Here is a 24,611-nt window from a genome sequence, read left to right on the forward strand (position 1 = left end):
CTCTGAACTGGCAGCATCCCATCCCAGCCAGAGAAGGATGCATTAAGCATGAGAGCATACCTTTATGTGGAAAAGTCCCTGCTCTTCCCTAACAAGCTGAAAAGAGGCTCAAAACTTTCAGAGATGAACAGGTTCAGTCTAGGGGCACTAAGATGACTCCTCTGCTCATTTTCATCCCAGTAGGTCAGTGGACCCCAGAAGGTGTAATACAGTGTCACCAGCTAAGAAATGTTGAGCAGACTGAAGCAAAAACCCAAAGGAAGGAGCCCAAATCCCTGGCTTCAAGGGATGCTGAACAATGGACAGCTTTAGGACCATAGGCTTCAAAGGTAAGGGTTTTAAGGAAAAGCTAAAAGCCCAACCATCTTCAGAAAAGTGAGAGTAGACAGAAGACTGAGCAGTGTTTCACTGCATAGCTGTGAGTGATGGATGTGAATATAGAAAAAAAAAAAACACAAAAAAAACTTTACTAGACAAAACCCAGCTGGTTATGAAGCTCTCAATGGCTTTTAATAGTTTTCAGCTCAAACAGAAGAGGGAACTCAGAGCCTGCATTACAGAAGCTTGAGGAGTGCTGCAGGCTTTGGGAAATGGAGCATGAGCCCTTTGGTTACAACCAGCATGCAAAAAAGGACAGTGTAAAGAAGGAACAAAGAAATCCTCCAGTAGGGATGTAAAGGACTATGCTGGCACCATTAGTGCAGAAGGATTCTTCACGTCACTGTCAAAGTTTTGGCAGAAGATGGATGGACCACCTGCCTGCAAACAGGCAAGGGTATTTATTTATTTTATAGAGAGAGTGCAGGTGCTCAGGACAACCTTTGAGGGGGAAAAGGAAAGAAAAACAGTGATATTAGCTCCAAAAGTAAATCCACAACCAGCAGACACCAAAGGGTAAAATGCAAACATTACCCAGGCTGGCTAATCCCCACAAAAGTTAAAAATCTGTCAAATCCTTGGTTTCGTGAGGGATGTGCACTTTGGAGAGGTGGGGGACCTGAATTTTAGGAGATCTTCCAGGAAGGTGCTCATGGGTGGGCAGAGTAAGAGAGCCCCTTGCTCCAAGGCAGTGATGAGATGATGGGACTGCACAGCTCCCTCGGCCAGACTCCAGCGCAGCTAATGACACTGGCTAATGACACTGAATGAGAAAGAGGGGGGGGAAGCAAATTAAATACACTCTAGGGAAAGAGTGAACTTTCTTCTCTTTCCTGTGTAGATTTTGTGCTGTAAAAAGCGTCAGGAAGAAAAGCTTGCACAGAGAGCCTGCAATTGGCACACAGATGGTCTGGCCAGTGCTCAGAGCTGGGAGCTGCAGCCCCCAGAGAGGCATCTGAGCATCTGCTGGCCTCTGCTGAGGGCACGGCAGGAGCTGGACTGCATGGCCTCACATGTGGGTGCCACTGCGATTGACAGCAGTTTGCCTTTTTCAAAGGCAGCAGCTCCTGGTGCCTGATGAATTCCTGCTGGCCTGCTTCACCTCTAACTTGAGCAGGAAAAATCCATATTGGCACAACACCTTTGAGAGGTTTCTTTCTTTGGTGAGGACAGCATGAAGGCATGAAGGCCTACTTGGAGAGTGTTTTGATGCACCGGTTAAACAGAGCAAGAGCCCAAACAAAGGCTCCCAGTAGCTCCAAGCAGATTTGGGTAGTCAGAGCTCTAATCAAGCAAATTCACTTCCATTTGAAGAAACTTCATTTGTGAGCAGGTATATAACACTGCAAGATCTGGGAGATGCCAGTTACCTGAGACTTGGTCAGTTGGGATGGGCAAGCAGACAAAGAAAGAGCAGAAAGTGCCCTGCCATGGGTGAGCAGCACCAGCACAGGTCCCTGTGTCAGGAGAAGCAGCCCTGTCCAGGCACACAGACTGCTGCTCCTTGACCAGAAGATTCAGAAGCTGAAACCTGGCAGCACATGGTAATACACAGTAGCAACACAGATCTCTCAACAAAACACTGACATGGGCTTTTAAAGCACCCTGGTCAAGACTGGGATGGCCACAGAGCACAAATGGACACCCCATGGCTGGTAACAGACGTGTCTCAGTTCAGAAGTCTCTGTGGCTTGACTTGGCACAACACAAGGGCTGACTGTGGTCAGCTAACTGGGTACAGGGTAGATGAGGGAGATTCTGGATAACCCCTGTGCTCTGAACTGACTTGCCTATATAAGATGTGTCAGGCCATACGAGGCTGTGACAAGAAGCCAGAGACAAAGCAAGCCAGGGCAGATGCCCTGTTACCAACCACCCAGACATTTGGCTCTGCGTGGTTTCTGCCCAGACACAGCATTCCTGTGGGTGAGCAGCTTTTCTAGATGTGGAAAACTGGGCAGCATTACCCAGGACAACTCCCAAGAAAACACACTGTTGCTGGCAACAAGGAGGCTGCATGAGAGGAGTAATAAGCAAGGTACTGAGGTGTGGCAAAGTCATCTGTGAGAAGTCTGAGTGACTCGTGGGGAGGAAAGACCAGCATACGGGACAGAGGGGGCTGACTGCTAGTGAAAGGAGTAATTTGGAGCTAACTTGGGAGTCTGCAACAAGAGGAAAACCCAGCTGCAGCCTGGGAAGGGTACACAGCTGCAACAAGTCAGTTCAGTGACTTTGCCTTACACACATGGGTTGATTGAACAGGACAGGCCAAGCAGACTGAACAACATATGCAATGAAATAAAATAATCTTAAAAGGGATGTTTGCTTGATTTTTGTGTCTTCAGTTTGGTTGCCAGTTGCCATGCTGCTGGATTCCAACTGTAGCTCCTCATTGCTCTGACTGCATTGCTAAATTCTGGTTCAGGTTTTTACTTTCTGTAAGCATATTAAAATTTTAATTAAGCACTAAGCCAATGTTTTAGTCAGTTTTTGAGAATTCAGCTATTTATCTTGTTGATTACAGTTCTCTCAGGTCCTTAGTTGTGGCCTAAATTTAGAACAATTCTGACTGAGCCCTGCAGGATAACTGCTACAACTATTCATTAAAAATTAAGAGATCAGAGTTGATCAGCCAACTCTGGGAGGCTGCTCCTGACAGTCTTCTGATCTATAGGTGCTAGAGCCAGGTTAATGTTGATCTGATAGTAAAACACAGCATGGAGAGACCTTGGAAAGATGCAGCAGCTTACTAGGACACAACTTGTTTCATACCTTGTTGTCCACCTGAGATGGTGAGGAAAGAGGGGTTTCAAGCAAAGCAGTTCTCCTTCATGCAATTTCCATAATGCAACATAAGCCCTTCTCAAGGCAAAATGTTTAAATGTCCCCATTTTTGTCTCTCTGGAGAGCACTTTTCAAGAGATGAATGAAGGTCCCTGCTTTACAAAGCACATGGGCAGCTCCCACAAGGAAGCAGTTCATGCTTAGCCAGCTTCATGTGAAATTTTGTGGGGTTTTTCCTAAACTGACGGAGAAATCCAAGGGCTCTACAACATGTACTCATATGCAACAGGTTCATCACACATGTTAATATAAAAGACTAGCTATCAACAGCTAGTGAATCCAGCTGTCAACATGCAAAACCCTGGCCAGATCTGTCAACATCTGGGACCAGACATCTCTTAAATGCCGTTTTAAAATTGTATCACAATAAGAAATGTAGTGATAATGAAATGCAGAGTCTGGTACCATCCAAAATTCAGCAGCTATGGTATTTGCCATGGAGTTGAACTCCCAAGTTTAAGCAGCTGGTGCTAGAAAGTGTTTCTTGTAGCTCGGCAAATAAATTCAATGAAGAGAGAAAAGGAGATTATCCTTCTGTGTATAACCCTGACTAAAACTTGTTAACCATCCCTAACTGTAGCTCTCCCCCCCGTACCAATCCCATCTGTAATACCCAATCAGCTGGTTTTTCTGTCCTAAGGGGAAGCCAAGGTGGTGGCTGCCATGGATGGCAGGGACATTGCCGGGAGTACAGCCACCTCCTCCTCCAGTCACTGCAGACCCACCACTACCAGTCTTCATGCTGTTTTTTGCAATACTCTGGAATGATGAACCTGCTTTTTAAACCATGGGTGACCACCTCTCCCAATGGCCCTTCACCACCAGCTAGGAGAGCGCTTTTCTAAAAGGTCTGAAGTCATCCACTGTTTAATCATCTGAGCTTTCCACTTCTCCCATCTCATCTTGTCTCCAATTAATTCAGTGTGAGTAAATTCAGCTGTTCACTGATGAATTTGAAAGACCTTGACCAAACAGCCCTTTACTTCCTGCCCATCAGTCTGCAGCCTCCTTGCACAGTGTCTCAGGCCAAAGCCAAGTACAGTGAAAACTTTTCCTTTCACTCGCTCACATTTCACTTTCACAATTAAACTCACACCCAGATCACTGCTCAGGAAACCATATCTTACACTAGGAAAAGCTCCAGTTCAGTCTACTTTGCCAGGCCCATTTGGGTATCCAGAGAGGAACCAGCTCCTGATCCAGGCTCCTGCTTCCCAGTCAGTACTGACAGCACACACCAGTTGTATCCAATCCAGTCCCATGCTGCCCTCCCAGGACTCCTCTTCTGGAATCCTCTAAAACTCATCTTCTGGAATTCTGGGGCTATGGTGAAAGGGAGATGGAAGAAATGAGAGATGCCAGCCCTTTTAGCTGTACAGAGAAGCTTGCTACCTAAAGGCATTTGACTGCCTCAGAAAGAAGAGGTAAATTTAAGGAACCCACAGCTGAGATGTTGTTCTGCTGAGTTTGAAATCTCACTTTTATGGTTATCTCATGCAAAACTGGAAATAACACTGGCCACACTTCCAACCTGCTACGGGGAAAAATGGTAACAACCAGTGCAAACGAAAGGAAATGTGCTGCACAAAAAAATCTTTATCAGAAAGTACCCTCCAGAAAAACAGAGAAACGCACATAGTTCCAGAGTGAAGCCTGGAAGGCTTGTGCAGCAACACACCTACAGACCCTCACCACCTCTTTACTGTCCCTTAGCTGGGGATGGTAATTTCTGTAGGTCAACTAGTGTGAGCTTTCCCTAATCTGCGCCAGGGCAAGCTCCTGGAGCTTCAGTGACAGGTGAAGCTGGACTGGCAGAAGGTTGCTATCTGTAGGAGGTCATAGAGCTTTACATATGCATATACTTTGGATTCTCTCTCTGATCCTAAATCAAATAACTGAGAGGAATAAGGAATATTTTTCTAAATTTGGGGGTTAAGAGCTGAGCCTTAACCTATCTCTGACCTAGCTCTATGGAAGAAAAACCCAGAGGCCTCACTACTGCACAGAGTCAGATCCAAAATCTTTGATCCAGTCGAGTCCATTGACAAGTGAAGAAAGGGCTCCGAGGATGGAGCTGTGGCTGTAAAACTGGAGAAGTGCTATGCTGAATGGGCTATTTTGCAACCTTCTTTAGCTGCAGCAGAAGCAGCTGGTCATTACAGCCCCCACCCTGCTCCTGGCTGTTTGTGAGCATGACCGGTGGAAATCCCTCCTCACTGCTGGTGCACTCCAAATAAATGGGTCTAATTTAGCAAAGCTACAGCTGCAGCTTAAACGGTGGGGAAGGATCATACCAGCAACCAAGCAGGCAGATCAGAGGAGGGCAAAGCTTCCAACAGGTGATGACAAGCAGGTGAGAAGAAGTAATTGTGTCAGCTGGAAGGAAAATGTGAACAGAGCCCCACAGTCCCTCAAGCAAGCAGTTTCTGGGAGGGGCTGCAGAAGCAGCCCCCAGCCTCATGTTAACACTTTATTTATAACATTGCCTTCCTGCTCATAACCTTCCCAAATGTGAATTGCAACTTTTCCTCCCCCCAGCATTATGGTGATAGTTTGGAACATGGAGATGTTTGGAAAGGGGCAATTTGGCATCAGGAGTCTAAAAAGCAGATACAGATGACATCCTAAATGTATCTTTTATGAGTTTGGAACATTTCCTTTAAATAAAGCTCAGAGTGTGTGACAGCTTCTAGTAGTGCTGCCAATAAGGAAATAAAACAAAAAAAAAATCAAGAAGTTCTTAGGCATATGTAGCCTCAGAGATTTGGATACCTTGCTTTCCCTCATGCCACTTTGAACTGCTTACCAAGTGCTTCCTAAGGAAAGTGCTCCAATAATTTTCAATTGTCTCCTCACCACATATGCCCTCGAACCCCAACATACTTCCAAATTCTAGGCTTATAAAAAATTAAATGCTCCAATAATTCTAAATTGTGTTTGTTCAGTGTAACTGGAACCAGGCCATTCCTTCAGTTTGGGAATTTTTGTTTGCAGTGGGTGAAAGAAGAAATGCTTTCTATTAGTGCTTCAAGTTGGAAGCTGGTCAAACAGCATCATAGCAGAATGATTCAGCAGCCTCTGAGCTGATTCACAGTGTATCATAAAATGGGATTAGGAAAACAACAATGCTTGGAGGAGAAAGAACGCACACAAAGAATCACAGCAGGAGAACAATACCAGAAAGGAATAGAGGGGAATAATCCTCACTTGGCTTCTGAGAAGCAGGTTGGATGACCTAATAGATGGCTTTCAATGCCCTTCATTCCCCACAGAGTCACAGGGTTCAGCTCCCTGGATCCAGCTACCACAGCTTAATAAATGGCTCTGCATTGACTGAACCACATCAAGTGTTCCTGTGTGCACACCCACAGCCTGCTCCCATTTATCTGAGATCATGATCCCCCTCTGGCAGAGGAGCTGGATGCTATTTCACAGTGGGCAGGAGCTTGTGCAGAACTAGTGGTGGAATTCCATTTAGAATAAGAAGGTGGGGAAACAATCGTAGGCTGTGAGTCTTCCAGCTAGAAACCAGAAAGCGGTGTTTTCTCAGTCTTGCACAAGAAGACATACACACACATGGCAGCACATTAAAGGAGCACTGAAACTAAGTGTATTTCCTAGCACTGTCCTGAACAGGAATGAAATTAAACATGTATTTCGTGATCTCCTGAATCAAAGTATTAGCAACCACCTATGCCCAATGCCAAGATGGAAGAGGAAAGCATAATTTAAAATCTATTCTCTGTGAACCTGAAGATCCTACTGACAACCTGGTTTTAAATTAGGCCATACCTGTTACAACTGCAGTCTTGGAGTGATAGAGGAAGGCAGGGTTTCTCTCAGGAGTTTTACTAGATCAGCAATGGCTGAATTACTTCCATGCAGAACATAAAATCACAGCTTCACGCAATCGAGGAAAATCAAACAATTGTATCACTATTCCAGTAAAATAGCTATATCTAAAATTTGGTAGAGACATAAAAACGAGGATGAAAAAGAAAAATCTCATATGCCATGGCCTCCTCTTGTAGACTGAAAAAATGATAAAGTGCATCCTTGTTTAACTCACCGCAGGATGCCTGGAATTTTATAGAAACTACTGCAACTTGTCTCCCAGTAGGGAATAACTGAAATATGAGATAAGAAATCAACCACATCCTAACTTGCAGTGACAGATGCTGTAAAAGGAAATGCCCAGTAATGGCTTAATGTATAGGAAGATGGCAAATAACTGTCTAGAATTCTGAAATAAGAAAGCATAAACCAATTCTCTAATCACATCTAATCAAAGAACACCATCAATTGCTAAAAACTTCTAGGAAAAAATGGGTATTGGAGAGATGGTAGCAAGACTATCTTTGTCAGTAGTGTTTTGGGAATATTTTAGCCTGCAGAATTTAATTCCCTGTTATTACTTCCAAGCTGGAGGTGTAAATCATAAATCAGAACCATTCATAACAGGCAATAATGGGATGAAATGCTCATAGGGAGAGTTACATGATGAAATCCTGTGGGACTGTGTGTAACCTTTACAGTCCTTGACAACAGCATTAAAAATTCTTCTGTCACTAACATCTATTCTTCCCTAACTCCTATACTAGGTTTTCTTTCTTCTCTCCTGACATCTCTGAATTTTTCTGTCATACGGCACTCCTTTCACCCTTCCTCCCTGCTGCCCTAAATATATGTTTAAGAGAAAATCATAGGAAAGCATTCCACACTTAAAAAGATGGGCAGGTTTCAATTTACACTGTAATTACTAATAAGGGCTTTTAATACCAGAGGAGCTTTCCCAGGGAGTTTTGCTCTGATTTCAGGACCCCCATTGTTTTTATAGAGGGCTATTTGGTCCCATTTATAAGGTGGCTACATATTGTGTAATAAAGACTGCAATGTTCTAAAATAAAATAACACCGTCCCCACCCTTCTTTTACCCTTTCATAACTGAGTTTAAAAAAAAATCCCAACCCATCATGTGTTAGAGCTTTGTTTTCTGAGTAACGAGACCAATCATGTTTCCTCTGCTTGAGGTCTCTCTCTTCTCTTCCTTTTCTTCTAGGTCCTCTGGATCCACACTGACATAGAAATATCCCATGATGGAGAAAATAATGCACACAGCAAAGAGGAGAACAGTGAACAAGACAAATTCAGCCCACTAGGAAAGAAAAAAGAACAGTAAGTCAGGAGACCCCAGAATCTCAGTCCAGAGGATATCTCTGCACTTTCAAGTGCTTTTTCAAGAGCTGGGTGAAAATTACTTTTTAGTTTTCAAAATGGCTCACAAGATAGAAACTTTCTCATCCTGTTTTCTAGTAAATGCTTGTACACATAATGTAATTATGAATATGTGATATACCTTGAAACAAACCAGTTAGACTGAGTTGGTTTAATTAAATCTTTTCTTGCAAGTCTGTCCTGACTAGAACATATCTACCTGGGCTTTTTGCCCAGAAGGTGCTTTTGGGAGAGGCAGCTTTGTGTTAGCCAGAAATAATCCCCAGATCATGCCTTCATGGCATCATCCCAGAAGCCTGATAGCCTGAATTAAACTACCTCTGCAACACAACCTCCCCACATAATCCTGACATCTGAGGGGTGCCACAGGCAGCTGGCCTGGAAGGATTCCCAAGCAAGACCCTGGAGGAGGCTGACTGGTCTAGTTGTTCCTGGTAAGTAACTCAACGTGTGGCTGGCATCGTGTCCAGGCTCCAGGTTCAAATCCAGCCAGCTTGCCTAGAGCTGAGCTTCAGCAACCTTATCACAGTGCAGGTCACTGTTATTTGCTGCCACTAGCAGGCTCAGAGAGGGCCACTGCTCCCCAGGCCAACACTGCTGAGGGGCACACAGGGCACAGGCTGGGAGGCAGCTCAGGGGGGGCTGCCATCCCTCAGCTGCAGGAGCTGGGGGCTGTGCAGGGAAGCTGAGCCTCCAGGACACAGATGTCCAGAAGCACCAGAAGCCTGTTTTAAAGCATTAACCTCAGTTTTACGAGCCAAACCATACCTGTGCCATTGGTGCAGCTTCAGCAACAATGAGCACAAAGGTATTCCCCACAGCCACCGTGAGCAGCCAGCCTGCCTGCAGCACCGACTTCATGCTGGCTGGAGACTGAAAAGAGAAGGGCCTGATCAGTGAGTGTCATGCTGTGCCCTTCGGCCCTGTTTCACCCTGTGATGACTGCAGGTGTCACTGGGCTCAGCCTGGGAGGAGGTGGTGGGATTTCCTCTGTGCAGAGCTTAATCTCTGTGGTTAATTTCAACAGCTGCATACAAGGAGCTTTCAAAACATGGACAGGAGGACACATGAAGAAGCAGGAGATGCTGTTGTTGCAGAGCTGAATCCTGGTCATCCCCAACCTGCATCATCTGAAATGGTATGATCAGGAAGTCCAAGGAGCCACACAAGCCCTGCAGCTCGGAGTCTGGTGCCATGTGGCTGTACGCTTTTGCAAAAGAGACTGGATCTTGATGTTAAACTTCCTGCTGATAACAAATTATTCACATCCCATTATAGATCATCCCACTGTATTAATCATCCTTATTAATAAACATCTGCACTTTACTCCGAGGATAAATTTGAGTAGCTTCAACTTTTTGATCTTGTAATGTCTCAGTCCTCTCTTCCCATAAACCTCCCCAGACAGCAATCAAATCATCCCTTGCACACTTTTTACCCTTTGCTCTCTTGTTACTGACTCATGTGGGTTTAGACTCCCTCAATCTCTCAGTTCAAAGCAGACTCCAGGCTCCCATGCCACCCTGTAGTCCTTCAGATACCTTTGACCTTTTATCACTGAAAAATACATATCACAAAACATTTCACTGGGAGTAAACCCTGACACTACAGTATTCAGAGCTTCACATTAAAAGAAACTTCTATCTTGTTTTGTTCCATGTTCTCAGGATTACCAGATAAGGAGTTTTCCAAGTATCATTAAAGACAGGTATCTTCAGAGTATGAATTAATTTAGCTTGAGGGCACCCAGCAAGATGTGTTATAATCCCACTTTCAGCTGAAGCACAGATAACATCGTTAGTAAGTGTCCTGTCAAAGGACACATGACAAGTCAGTGATGCAGGAATAAATCCTGAAGTCTAATTGTAAGCCCCTTATCATTAAGTGGAATACCTGAGAATAGGAGAAGGCCAGGCCTGTAATGGAGAACATCACCTCCCCAGCAGATATTAATAAGTATTGTGGTAACTGCCAAGCCATATGGACATTGTTGGCTTTGATGTCTTCTGACTTCCATGTCTTAACAGCACCTCCAGAAATCTAGCAGGAAAAATAAAGGCACATTGATTAGCTGCTGAAAGAGCAGATCTTTCTTAGCCTGGACAACAGTGAATTTACCAAAACAACGTTTTAAGCAAAGGTGGAAGCAAAGCTCTGCATTTGAAGCAAAACTATGGGTCTGACCCCTGCCATTTCCAAACCTGTTGGGAATGGGCTGACTCCTGCTGCACAAGGTAGAGGGAGCAGGATGGAAGCATTCCAGCTCATTCATGTGCCACAAGAATTCCCTGAGTTATTGTAAACCAACAAGTTGCCTTCTGTAGTTGGGCTGAGAAAAGCCTGTGTGGTACTTCTGCAGAGCCTGTGACCCACTGCTGTCCCCAAGGCCAGAAAAGGATGACAGGACAAGTACTCACTGCAAGCACGTGATCACTGCTCCCATTTTATCAGCTCTGTACAACTTCCCTATGATAACAGTGACACCCAAACAAATTCAACTCAGGAATGCCAAGAATAGCAAAGCCTGCTCCATATCAGATGTGTTCAGTTAGATATGGTAGTTGTATTCCTAATTATTTTTGTTTGCTTTCCCAGGTGTAATTAATACTGCCTCTGAAGCACAGAGGCTCAGCGGCAGAAAGAGATTTGACTAGTAGCCAGAAAAACACTAGGCTGAAATGACTTCAGGCAGAAAGCCCTGTGTTTAAGGAGAGTACGTGGGAAAATACGAGGGATGTTTACGAGATGTACTTAATCACCGATCATTGCCAGGGAGGTAAATCAAGAGACTATTTTAGCAGGCTAAAAGGGGTGAGAGGAGGGCTGTGCATTGCTCTTTAGCCCATAAAGAAATGTCACGATGCCCCACACTATAACTGCACACTGTGGAAGGCTGGGTAGAAGGCAGCATCCTCATGATTTAAGTATCATAGTTCAGCTACATTAGCAGACTAATATATTGTATTCTTAGTTCTTCTATATGGTACTTCTGGCAGAGGAGCAAGGCTCAGTACAAATCACTGCAATAATTAAAAGTGATCTTGGCCTGGAGCAAACCAACTCTCTACAGAAGGCAGAAACCACAGAGAGAGAGGGTTAAAAAGATTAAATGACTAGCACAGGGATCAGAAGGGCTGAGGGGCTGAGGCACAGAGCCACCCTGAGCAGCCATGGCAGCAGCTTTTGCGGATGGGACCGCAAACAGGAATCCTTGGCCACAGTGATGTGGGACACATCTGCCTCAGCTGGCCCTGACTCAGTTGTGTTACCACAGGCTCTGGGGCAATTTTCTTAATATTTTTCATGCAACTTCTCTGCTTAGTTTGTCATCTGGTGAAAGAGGTTTGCAGCCATAGAAGAAGGGTCTGGCCAACATCACTTCAAGTGTGTGTGTGTTTTATGTACATAAATCTCTGTACTCACAGATGGCAGCATCTGGTTGTTCCCTCCAGGGCCCTACATCCCACTCCAGCTACTGGAATTGGAAAAAAGAACTGCCAGGTGCTTCATGGCTATATTTTCCCCCCTACGTATTTGGACTATGCAGACATGAACAGCTCCCATTAATTGCCCAACAGGGAGATGCTACTGCCAGGGAGTAGCTGACAACACTTTGCTCTGCTCATCACAACACAGTAGTCAAAGTCTCAGAGGGCAGCTTAGCAGTGTGTCCTGTCAGACCTCGTTTGTCTGTGTGCCTGTGCAGTGGAAAGGTTAAAATGAGAACTAAGCTGAGCACATTCATCTCTTTGGCTCCAACCAGCTGGACCAGGTTGAAGCAGCATGTCAAAGAGGCTGGTAGGCAGGGAAAGGAATCCACCCTCTCAGCAGTGCTCACACCCCATCAGGGCTAGGCTGTTCAGAAAACCATGCCTTGACTTTACACTAGGCTCCAAATGAGCTGTACTGACAGTGAGAGGAGGAAACACAGATGTAGAATCTCACCAACCTCCTCCCCCAATACTTTGTCCCTCTTCCCCCTATGCATAATCTACAAATCTTGGAAAACCAGCCTTTAGTTCAGTAAGTTAAATGGGGGGATAGGGCAGACTGTTTCTGCAGTTTTTCAGGTGTGAGGTACCACCATGTACAGTACTTTAAAGAGAACAAGCAGTTAGCTCTTGGCAGATGGTAACAGCTCTTTGCAGTGTGCTGGGTCAACGTTAACTGCTCAAGGATGGCGTGAGACCGGCACAAACTAGAGATTATATGATTTGCCATGGAGGATTTCTATCAAGGAAGAGATTTTACTTCTTTTCAACCCATGAGATCTGACGTGATCACAGTGTAAGGTGGAACGAATACACATTCATCTTGCTTACGAAGGTGCCAAAACCTTTTACTAGCCCTTGCATAATGGACTGCTTTCAGATGGCTACTGCCCAGAGACTAGAACAGGAGCATGTTACCATCACAGGAACACTTACGTTAGTTATCACAATGGTGTATGAGGCGCCGAAGTCGAGCAGCCCCAGCTCCAGGGGGAACTCTCCTGTTTCAGTTATGCATTTTCCATTATTATATCTAGATAAAAGGATAAAGAACAGTATTTCTCAGTTCCACAGACAAAGAACACAGAGCAGAGTTATCAAATGTGCCCCTAAAATGGGGCAGGAAGGATGCAAGATATAAAGATGCAGCAACATTTATGTCAGATGATCATTAGAGTTCTTGCCAACTTTTCCTTCCGGGAACACTTAGGCACTGATTGGAGTTCACCTAATGATCTGGGCTATTCCTAACATTTCTAAATGGTTTCTGCTTCTTCTTAGTACTGATTTATTTTATTTTTCTTCCCCTCAGGTTTATTTTTCTTCCCAACTTTGCTCCATTCCTTCAGGAACTGTGGGCCAGACAAGCAGTTTGCAGGAAATCAGAGATGTGCACCCAGAAGCCACTTTGTTTCCTTTCAATGGAGCAAATTAACCTTCATATTTGTTCTTCTGATTTTGGATGTGTGAGATGGCACGGAGGCTCAGCAGCATTGCCACAATGGCTGCTATATCCTACTAAATTGCGGCAATAAATATTTTGGATGGAGTTGATGCAGAGAAAAGCCATGAAGCTTGTTTTGAAACACTGGAAATGCTAGAAATACCCTACAAGAGCCAACTCTGATGCTGCCAAACCAAGGCCATATGGAGCCCCTAACAAGCTCAGCCTGCAAAGCCATGTAATGCTACTTGATGTTACCTGCCCACATACCAACACTCTGTAGTGTGGAATATGAATTGGCCTTTCTGTGAGAGCACACTAACACTAAGAACCTGTGCCTGAGAGAGTATCAAAATAAAGCAGGACCCAAATGGCAGAGGGGACCTCACCATATTCCACCTTACTCTGCTGACAGATGCACAGGAATGACCAGTCTCTTCCCTCCAGGTCCCCACATAATGTGAATAAAAGCCTCTGCATGCACACAAGTGGCCTGGAGCACCTGCTCCGCATAGAGCTGGTAGTTCTACTTTTTACAAACATCTGCCCCCATAACCAAATGCCAAGACAATAGCAATGAAGGTTTTGCTATTAGCCTGAGAAAAGCCTCAATGTATCCAAGGAAAGGCCTCAGCAAGGACCTTCAGCACAGCAAGGGAAACTTACATGTCCCTCTCCAGCAGTGAGTACTCAGAAGGGCTGTAGTTTTTCTGAACAGCAATGAACTTTCTGCTATCAATGGTGAGGTTGACATCTTGGCTCAAACCATTAATGAATCTGCAAAGAAACCATATTTCACTGAGCTGTCAGACAAGGCAGGAGAAACATTATAGCAGACACATCAGAAGTTTGCTCCCTCTCCCAAAGTGTACAAGTAATTCCATAAGGTTATGACATTCTCTTCTGCAAGTTACCAAAATATTAGCCAAATTCATTGCCCAGTTTTTCAATATAAGTTTCCCTGCTGTGTAATTTTACTCTATCTCCTGTGGAAAGTGATCCTCACTTTTTGTGGGTTAGAACTTCCAGGCAATCCCTTCTCAGAGACCTTCAAAGATTGCAGCAAATCCAAAGAAAGCTACGAAGACGATCAGAGGCCTGGAGCACCTCTACAATGAAGACAGGCAGAGAGAGTTGGGGCTGTTCAGCCTGAAGAAGAGAGAGCTCCAGCTCTCTTACAGCACCTTCCAGTACCTCAAGGGGTTACAAGAGAGCTAGAGAGGGACTTTTTACAAGGGCATGGAGTGACAGAACAAGGGGCAATGGCTCTAAACTGAAAGAAGGTAGGTTTAATTTATATAAGATCTCTTCATTATGAGGGTGGGGAGGGCCTGGCACAGGCTGCCCAGAGAAGCTGTGGCTGCCCCATCCCTGGAAGTGTCCAAGGCCAGGTTGGATGGGGCTTTGAGGAACTGATCTAGTGGAAAGTGCCCCTTCCCACAGCAGGGCAGTTTGAATGAGATGATCTTTAAGGTCCCTTCCAACTGAAACCATTCCATGATTCTGTGACGATTGCTCTGTGGCTGTTTGAGAGGACAGAGCCTCAGCCCACCACAGGAAACTATGGAGCTGTGTATCCTGATAAGCACGTGCACCATGCTGACAATGAGTTTCTACCAGTGGGAAAGAGTTTTCTAGCACAGTAAGATATTTTCATCAAAAGAAAAACCTACATGGAAATGTTTTGGGGTTTGTTTGTTTGTTTTTTTAATACATAAAAGACAGTTTCCTTTTGGCAACTCAAAAATTGTTGGCAAAAACCAAATGCTTTTTATTTGATCTATGTCTTAAAATATTTTGGTTTTCAGTTCCTAAAATGGGGGTGTAATCCCTCAAGACAGTCAAGTGCTTAATGAAAAAAAATTTTCAGTGGAAAAATAGTTTCTTCCTCCTTTTTACAAATTGCTAAGAGGAAAGTTTGGGGATTTTGTCAAAAATGTCCACAAGAAAATGTAAAACATTCCTGACTGCAGCTATTAATCAAGTAGTGTTTAGCCAGTAGAAGCCTTCACAAGCACAGGGCTATGAAGAGGTGCTGCTCTCCTGTTTTGTCAACATAGGCTTTCAGATAAGGGTGTTAGACATTGTTTTTGAGGTTTGTTTTGTTTGGTTGTTTCATAATTTTACTTTTGTGGTGGGGGTTTTTTGGGTCTTTTGCTTTGTTTTTGGTTTTTTTTTTTTTTAATTTTAGCTTGTCCAAATCCTCCAGACAGTGCACAAGGATTTTTTTTTTTTTTTTTTCAAATTTGTTTCTTCTGCATGTCAGCAGCTGGCACAAGCCAGCACAGGAGTGTTCATGGACTACATGGACTAGCTCAAATTAGGAAAGTAGACTAGCTGCTTGAGCGGAGCCCAATGCCCAGCTGAACTGTTTACAAGGATGTAAAACTGTTGCTGTACCCAATTTAGCAGGCATTTGGGCATAAGGTTGAGTGAGAACATCATGAGTTGGCCAGTTTGCCGAGGACATGGCAACAGCTCCTATCCAAACTGCTTCTTCTCTTTCTTTCCCAAAGAGGTGGCACAAAGTGAGATGAATTTGCCACTTTTCCAAGGGAGGAGATCTTTTATGTTGCCATCTCAGCCCAGACTATCCTAGGCAGTAAGCAGCAATAATGCTCAGTTCTGCATGGCATGTGTGGGAGGTGACACTCTGTCAAGCCTCCGCAGCTGACACACAAGTCTTGCATGAGAAGTGTGGACCAGATTCCAACCCAAGAACATCTGGGTTATGTTACAGACAGTTTGCATTAGACAAAAGCACTTTCCCTCTCCCGACCACCTCCAAATCCTCAAAAAAATCCATTCCTACCTAACAGCTGCCAAACCATTTTCTGGCTTTGCTTCCAAGTCTGTAATCTAAAGAGGGGAAGAAAAAAAAACACATCAAACATATTTATTAATGCTGCCTTTCAACAATGTGAGGCAGAAAACACTAGTGCTGTGGAGTCACACATGTGTTGCAAAGCCTGTGGAAATCGATTGTACTCTCACATAAGTTTTACGTCAGGCCACAGATGGGAAGTCCTGACACAGTGAAGCCAGTGGCAAAATTTCATCTCCACTAAGATGAGATCATAGCTTTTCCTGTCATCTCCTCTGTAACAAAGCCTACAGAGTTTCAGCTGGTCACCCTTCTATTGAGGCATGTAACACCCTCCAAAAAAGTATTTGTCTTGATCTGGAGATAGCAAGAGAGCATTATCCACATTACCATCTTTCATTGATTAGTTACAAGTAAACTTGAGTGCCTTACTCCTACGAAACCTGAAACTGTCCAACTCTCAGACCCTGATTTTTGTCACATTCATAGACTTCACAGAAGTCTAAAGCCAAGAGGAACTGCTAGGTTACTATTCTGATCATCATGTACCACTCATATTTTCCCTGACCCTGAATATTCAAGACATTAAACTACTGTATGGTGCCAGCAGAGAGAAGGAGAGACCATGATGCACCGACCTTGTTTGTGCTCACAGTTTCTGCAGACAAATCCCTGAAATGGCCACTTGGATGGGCACACTGGGGAGTGAGCATGTCTCTCCTAGAGATCACAGCTAGAGCAGCAGCTTAGTAGTTAACAAGGTCAACATTCCTTCAAAGAAAGCCTATTTGGTGTACAATGCTGAAAAAACACAGTGAAGACACGGCCCTGCCCTGAAGGTTCTATGTCACATAAAAAGATTACAAAGCAAGGCTCTTGGCTGGCAGAAATCCAAAACTGTGCCATGTCCATTTAAGCTGGCAGGGCAATTTCAATTTGCGCTGCCCACAGATGGAACTCTGGCAAGCCAAAGGAGACTGATTCCACCTTCAGAAGCTGGTTTTCTCTAAAAATTTTCTGGCCCTTTCTCCACACTTTTTTCCTGATGCTAAACCCTGAGCTTCTTGAGACCAAGGATCCAGAATTTCAGTATACCTGTAAAACGTCTAGTGTACCTAGTGTGATATGCTACCCACAAATAACATATGCCCTAAATAATAAATAGCCACAGTGAATAATAAATGCCAGAGTAATAAATAATAAACAGCTACATCGGTTTTTTTCCATGGGAGACACATGGGGATGAACACTTTAATTCATTGCAGATAGGCCAGCCAAATTATAACTCGTTTTCATCGATGATCCCCAGAGCTCTCAAATTCATTTCCTGCCTACTCAACAGCCCACAAAGGAGAAGAAACCAATTTCAGATTGGATCCTTCCAGGAAAGCAATCCCACCTGAGTGAGTGGGCCAAACCCAGCAGTGTGGGAGGTTACTCCAGGGCAAGCACAGCAACACAGCAGTGATACTAGCATTGCCTTCCTTGTGTTGCAATGCTGAAAAAATGAGTATCATTTACCATGCTGTCTTCCACATCTCCCTTATCTACAGTTGTGAATGACAGGTCAATAGCATCCCCCAACAGCACAGCTGTTTCCCAGCACATGGGAGCCTGCCCATGCCACGGTGGGCACTAATTTAAGCACAGGCTGAATAGCTAGGGTAACATAGATGTACTGAAGAGATTGCTTTGCTTCAGCCTGTCACAGGCTTTTGCTTCTTAAGGACTGTATGAAAATCACTGTACAAGTATCCGTTTCTTAAGGCAACAGCACTCAGTCATCAAGGTCGCAGGGAAACTTAACAACATTGTGTGATAATGAGCTGTAGGCTCCAAACCATAAAGGCAGCAAAAAACCTTAATGTTATGACAAAATAAATTCTTAAAACTCATTTTTAAAAACAGTTATATGATTTCTACTATACGATACTGACTGTTTCATGTGGCAACCCTGAAATGTAGGAGGCTGAGAAACTGCAAAGAGAATGGATATTTTAGCATGAGGAGAGATTCTGATGGCATTTACACACCTGCCACAGTGTGCAATGACACCATTCATTTCAAGGGAGCTTCTTAGGATACAGCTACACATAAAAGACATCAGAATCTGCCCTATACCTCACAATATGCCCTTCTCTGATTGTTGCAGCAATATACAAAAGTCCAAATGCAGACGGCTCTGCTGCAGAGCCTGAAATGAGCTTAATCATTTATTCTGTTCAGCAAAACAAACGGGCCTTCTGTGCATTTTCACTAAACACTTGCAAAAACTAAACCAGGAATCATTCCTCTGATGCTGTTATTCCAGGGCCAGCCCTAGAGCCTCTTTAACATCTTTGCTTTATAAAACCATCTTTGGGGGGAAATCTCTGGCTCTCTGTTTCCCCAGCTTTCTCAAGCTCTGCTGCCTAGCAGGCATGACTCTGCTCTCCCACTGCAGCATTCAATGGATTAAAGTGTGCCCAGAAACTCTCAGATGCCACAACGCCTCTATTAATCAACCAGTAGAAGTGCGTACAGATCCAGTGCCGCTAGCTAAGAAGTCAGGTTTAGAGCATCTGAGAGCAATCAGACAGACATTGCAACTGAGTAAATGAATTAATGAGCCTATTACCCCATTGTAGCATCACAGCCATTGAATTAATACTGTATTTACACTTCACTCCCACACTCACTAAGCGGCTTGATAGGCTTCCTTCTGCCTCAAAAACAATTAAGCTGTATACTGATTTTTCCTTCACGGTGTAGTTAAAAGCAAGAGTCAATCCTTGATGTTGCAGGGTGAAGCGAAGGCTCTGTTGCTCTCCATTCAATATTAATTTTGAGTACTCAGCTGGGTTCTGTGGAAGAAAACAAACTTGGTTACACTTTCTTCAGATGAGAAAGGATCTGTCTTTTCCCACTAAGTGCAACACTATCCTCTCTTCAAAGGAGTCTGTAACCCTGTTATCCTTTGTTCCTAATTACAGGTAAATGTAAGGTGTTCCCTTTGCCACAGAAATATGTGTCGAAGTGTTCAATTTCTGTCTCATATAACAGAGATAATATGTTCCATTTGTAAAGCTATTCCCATACATTTCTAAGGCAATGGAGGAGAACAAGCTTTTGTATCCGTTGGCTTTATTAGAAAATGCCTTAAAAAAAAGCCCATCCTTTCTTCAAAGGGATGCAAGTCAGGCTTTCCAGCCCCAAATATATGTTTACCTGAAAAGTCTCCACAGGCTGCTGAAATAGGTCCTTTTCCTGGATTGTCACTTGAACAGGGTTCTTTGCCAAATTCAGGACCCGAATTAAACTTTCTTCTGGGACAAGTTGAGGCATATCGGTTTCCTAATTAAAGTAAAAGGCTTTAAGTGCCATCTGTATGCTTTATTAGCACTTTAATATCTCTTCATTTTTAGCCATAAAAGTCTTCCTCTCTGTAATGACACTTTTCCATCCCTTCCTCATCAGAAGTTGCACTCAGTGAAAACTGAACATAAATCTTATTTAGGGAGGTTTCCTCATAGTAGCTCAATAGCCAACCCATCACTCCTCCCAAAAATTCTCTTCACACCCCTAAGCATAGAGACTACACACCTACTGAGCAGGTAGAACAATGTCACAGCTTTCATTATACAGCTCCCTAGTGCCTGGATTTAACCAACTGCCATATCAGAACGGAAAAATTTTTGCTGAGCTTTCAAAAGCAGTGACCAGAATAATTATTTCCCATTGCAGTCAGTGACTGGGAAAAGAATCAGACCAGAAGCTAAGCAATTTGAAAATCCCAGTCCAGCTCCATGCCTGTAATTGGTGCTTTTGCATTACTTGACACCATGCTATCTAAATGCTGACTGTATAGATCTTATTCCCTGTTTTCTGAGAAAGGGAAGATGATGCCTCCAGCACACAGGTATCTCCTTCTGTCAGGAATCATTTCCTAGAAAGAGTACATCAATCAGTGTCAGCCTTGTACTACCTGCAGAGCTAATTTTTTTTTTAAAGCCCTGTTTTCTTACTTTATTTTCAAGTAGCTGCCAGCAATACTGCAGAGGTATTCATTTTTTCTCTATCATATCTTATAATTTGGGTATTGCAGGCAGTGCATTTTGAACCTAACTTGGTGGGGACAAACATCACCACAGAAGATAGAGCGAGCTGATTTCCCTGTATCCACATGTTGTCAACAGGCCTGTTAATGTTACAGCAAATTCCATTACTGTGGCTTTTCGCTTCTGCAACCTCACATCCAAGTGAAGGTGTGCCAGCTTATCCTCTAGAGCTTATAGGGCAAAATTTTAGCCTTCAGGATAAAATTTTCATTCACAGGCAGGGGAGAACCTCTAACTCACCTTGCCTCTGCCCAGAGGAGTCACCCACAGCCAGAGTAAATTTCAGTGCTCTGCCAGAGCTGCTGCTGGTGGCAATGAGAGCATTTCTTTGTTCACATAAAAAGATCAGAAAAAAGACCTGAACCCACAAAGTCTCATTTCAGTGGGAGACTCATTAGTGGATTCACCTGAGGAACCAGCAGATGTTAATCTGGCTGTGTGCCAGCCACTCTAACAGAACATTTTAAGCATACATGAAAGCTTTAAAAATTAATCCTATAGTAACTTCTATGAGACAAAGGTCAGCCAGAGTCTGCACAGTGCTGGTCTTGGGCCAGAAACAAACAGCAAATCTGCAGGAGCTAACACGGAATTTACAAGAGATTTGCTGCCATCCTGTCTGAGGATGCCCAGCAGTCCCTAATGCCTCTGACTGCGTTCACCTGCCTCGCTGCAGAAACAATTTGGCTTGTGAAAAAACACATCCCCACCCTAAAGTAGCAAAATAATTAAATTAAAAAACCAAAACCACCACATACACACACAAAGACCCCAAACAGAAAAATATAGGCAAGGTACAGCAAGAAATAGGAGAGAGAACGGACTACCTTTTGGGAATTAATCACTAGCATTAACTAGATGTCTGTCAAGCACTTTGACGATGGAAATCTAGAATACAGACCAATACAGATGACCAGCACAGCAAAACTGCAAGACTAGAAAGAAAGACATAGAGACAGAGAAAAAGAGAGGGAAAAGTAGACAAGGTAAGAATTATCATTAGCAACTGGATCGGTATGCTCAATTGTAAAGAAAACATTACAAATTATGATCAAGGAACACAGTGGTTAAAAGGATTATCTAACAGATATCAGTAAAAACACCCCAGGGAAAGAAAGTGTTTCTGAGGAATCCTTTGTGCTTTACTTACATTTATTTTGATTTCTATAATAGCTGCAAGTCCAAACGCCAGCCCTGCAAGGATCATACCTGTTGCCATTTTTCTAATAGGTCTATGGAGCAAATGAAAGAGGTACATTAAGGAAAAAAAGTAATTTAAACTATAGAATACCATTCCTCAGAGCCAAATATGTGCCAAAACCATGTAATAAACTGTCCAACAGGTGGCACTGGGGATGACAGGCTGTTTAAATTGCCAATCATTTAACTTAAAACTATCTTATTATTCTGTATGAGGCCAGCAGTGAGGCCAATTAAAACTGATATGCCATGAAAAAAAGCTCTTTCCTTGCAAGTTTCATATTATCTTTTTCCCAGTTCTTCTAGTGGGAATAGCTCATGGCATTATGTTAATCTGTAATACTGGAAGGAGCACTAGAAATGATGTATCTTCAAGTCCCTTTTGGGAAAGGCAAAAGAAGAGTAGCATGCTACTTAGCAGTGGGAACGAGGAGCAGAAAAATGTGTAGTTTGTGTCATCAATGTTTCTGACCATCTGGGGCATCATTCTGGGTTATTTCTGATGCCAATACATTTACATTTCTAGAAAATAAAGAGCTTGCTTCTAAACTCAAGGCAAAACTAGTGCAACTCTACCGGAGTTACATGAGACAATCTGATAAAAAGCAGAATAAAACAGGTCCAGAACAGCATGTCCAAACTAAGTATTGAATTGCAGAGATTTGAAACAAATCTGGTTGTAAATTCAGTGGTCTCCACTCTTTGTAATGGTCTTTAGTCCTGGTATTCAGTCCTGATCGCTGCTTGAGTTTGTGCTGCTGAGTGAACTACTCTGTGAATTGGTCTCCAGGCAGAAAGTTTTCTGTCAAGTCAGGGCATAGTCCGTGCCATGGGCTCACACTGAGGCAGCAAGGAGAAGCACAGCCTCTGGGCTGTGTCCTCCAAAAGGCACCACTGCTGGGCTAGACATTGTCTTGGATATGTCTTTAGGTGCAAGTAATTCAGCATGATGGGAAATGATCAGCAGGGTGAAGGGGTAGACTTCTGAGGCTCCTTCCATCCTCATTTTTGTGGATTTGCCTGTCCAGCATTTTAGTTTGGATTAGGAACATGCTTTTTAAGCCCATCTCCCCGTTCATCATCTCTTCCCACACTGTGGTTCACATGGAAAAGTGGTGCTGGAGCATGGAAACTTGGTTCCTTTCAGTTGAAACTGCACTGGCAAAGGCACTCCATGAATGCTCATAAACATACTCCCAGTTCTACAGGGTGTCAGTCCACAGAGGCAGAATAGAGAGACACGGAAGTAATATCACCCAAAATGCACAAAGTGGGTCTCAGAAACAAGCTGGAGATCTGCTTCTATTACACTGCACTTGTTGCTAACACAGACTAGGGATAAAGTGCTTGGGTCACACAAAATCCCCTTATGCACTCACTGATTCAGATCCTAGTATGGAACCTGCTTTCACAATACCACATGCAGCCCATATGGGATTAGGAATTTGGCCCACGTGAACCTTTCAGGGAGGGAATTATTTAGGCATGATATAGGAAATAAGATGAAGAACATGTTGAACAAATTCAAAGTGAGACTATTCATATCTGCTTTTGGGGAAAATCTGTACAGAGCAGAACCCAACATTACAGAGCTTTCCCCTCTGGAATTTCCAGGATGTATGGAAGAGGGTGATGCTGCCTCTTGGGGCTGAAGTATAATCAAGTACTGGGAAGGGTGAATGGAAATTTGTGTTTCTCCTCCTTAAAAGCTATTCTGCACACTTTCTGCAAAAGAAAAAGCACCAAGGCACCTGCATCGTCTCCAAGTACTTACGTGAAATTAAATTTGCACATGTCTATCAGGGGGTAGAGCCCAAGGTCAAAAATTGGGATGAAGACAAGAATAAGAAGTGGATTTAAGAACTGCAATACAAAAGAATGGGAGTTTAGTGACTAGAAAGCAACTTCCAGTAATTAAACCCATAAAGCAATGTCCTCCAGAAATAATTCCATTACAGAAAGGACATGGACAAACACTTAAAAACCTCCTCTTAAAATATAATCACAGTTTGCACTTAACAGCTTCTGCTATTTAGTTTTCACAGGCATGAATACATTTTGTTCATATCCTCCCCTCTAGGAGGTAAGCAAGCACCATTGGCCCAGTTTCCCTGGAGAGAGAACTGAAGCATGATGTTTTTAAAGAGTACAAACCCCACTGACAATAGACACAGGTGACCTTTGGTGCTGTGGTGGGACCTAACAACAAATCAGCAACAATGGAAACATCTTGGGACTCCAGCAAAATCCCAAAGGAACAGGCACTATTCTGTGAGATTGGCAATATCTCGCACTTCCACACATCTTGGTAATCCCCTAGGAACAAAATTTCTCCTGGGAGGGGCACAGCTTGTCTGCCTGCCAGCAGTGGCAGCGCAAGAAAATAGAGAGTGATGGAGAACAAGCAGAGGGAAATGTTGTTTCAGTTCCGAAGGAAGATTTCGGGGAATAGAACAGCTTTGAATTTCTCCAGAGCTGTTCAGCGTAGGAATTGTAATCAACTGTGACAACACAGCACCATCCTGGAGCTTTCGCATTTTCATCTGCCTTGCAGAAGGGGAGGAAGCAACATATTTCAGGAACAACACTCATCCCAGTACAGGGGCCTGTTAGAAGGAGATGCAGCTTGTGTCCTCCACAAGTCAGCACTAGTTCAAGAACTATTATGATGGCAGAGGTTTTCCTACACCTCTGCACTATTCTGCAGGATTCAACCTCTGTGTTAGGACATCCTTGGGGTCTTCTGAACCCCAAGGCTAAGCCTAAAAGCAGCTAAAGAACAATAAGGTAAAGTCCACACCACAGCAACCAGCAGGAGCACTGCTACTGCCTTCAAAAGGAGCAGAGAAAGGCCACTGGTCTCATGAGAAAAATAAAAATGAAAGAGAAAAATAAAATACATTCTAAGGGTTATTGCCTACCCTGTAATATCTTTTACCTGCATTTGGTCAGGCTGAAGGACATATATTCCCTGAAACAAAAAGATATTGCAAATGATTCATAAACACTATAATAAATCAGTGCATATGGCAAATAAGGAACTGGTCCTGTAGAGGCCTTAGCAGCCAAGGTGCTTCCTCAAATGCTTTATGTTGTCT

The 24,611-nt window shown here is 43.6% G+C and overlaps 1 protein-coding gene across 5 annotated transcripts in view; it reads right to left on the bottom strand.

Moving 5' to 3' along the window:
* Positions 1-6,809: 6,809 nt before the first annotated feature.
* Positions 6,810-24,611, bottom strand: part of SLC15A2 (solute carrier family 15 member 2) — a 58,215-nt gene continuing 40,413 nt past the window's right edge. For all 5 annotated transcript variants that reach the window (XM_051787565.1, XM_051787567.1, XM_051787568.1 and 2 more), the window contains 11 exons: positions 24,452-24,484; positions 23,288-23,376; positions 21,464-21,545; positions 19,424-19,549; positions 18,895-19,059; positions 16,205-16,251; positions 14,059-14,169; positions 12,885-12,981; positions 10,351-10,497; positions 9,226-9,330; positions 6,810-8,377 (listed from right to left, as the gene is read on the bottom strand). In XM_051787565.1, coding sequence (XP_051643525.1) covers positions 8,201-8,377; positions 9,226-9,330; positions 10,351-10,497; positions 12,885-12,981; positions 14,059-14,169; positions 16,205-16,251; positions 18,895-19,059; positions 19,424-19,549; positions 21,464-21,545; positions 23,288-23,376; positions 24,452-24,484 — 1,179 coding nt within the window. In that variant the 3' untranslated portion in view covers positions 6,810-8,200. The remainder of the gene's footprint in view (positions 8,378-9,225; positions 9,331-10,350; positions 10,498-12,884; positions 12,982-14,058; positions 14,170-16,204; positions 16,252-18,894; positions 19,060-19,423; positions 19,550-21,463; positions 21,546-23,287; positions 23,377-24,451; positions 24,485-24,611) is intronic.

The sequence above is a fragment of the Manacus candei genome, unplaced genomic scaffold (genome assembly GCF_025592945.1).
Source record: "Manacus candei isolate 608988 ecotype Guabito, Panama unplaced genomic scaffold, ASM2559294v1 h1tg000023l, whole genome shotgun sequence".
In the NCBI taxonomy this organism is placed as follows: domain Eukaryota; kingdom Metazoa; phylum Chordata; class Aves; order Passeriformes; family Pipridae; genus Manacus; species Manacus candei.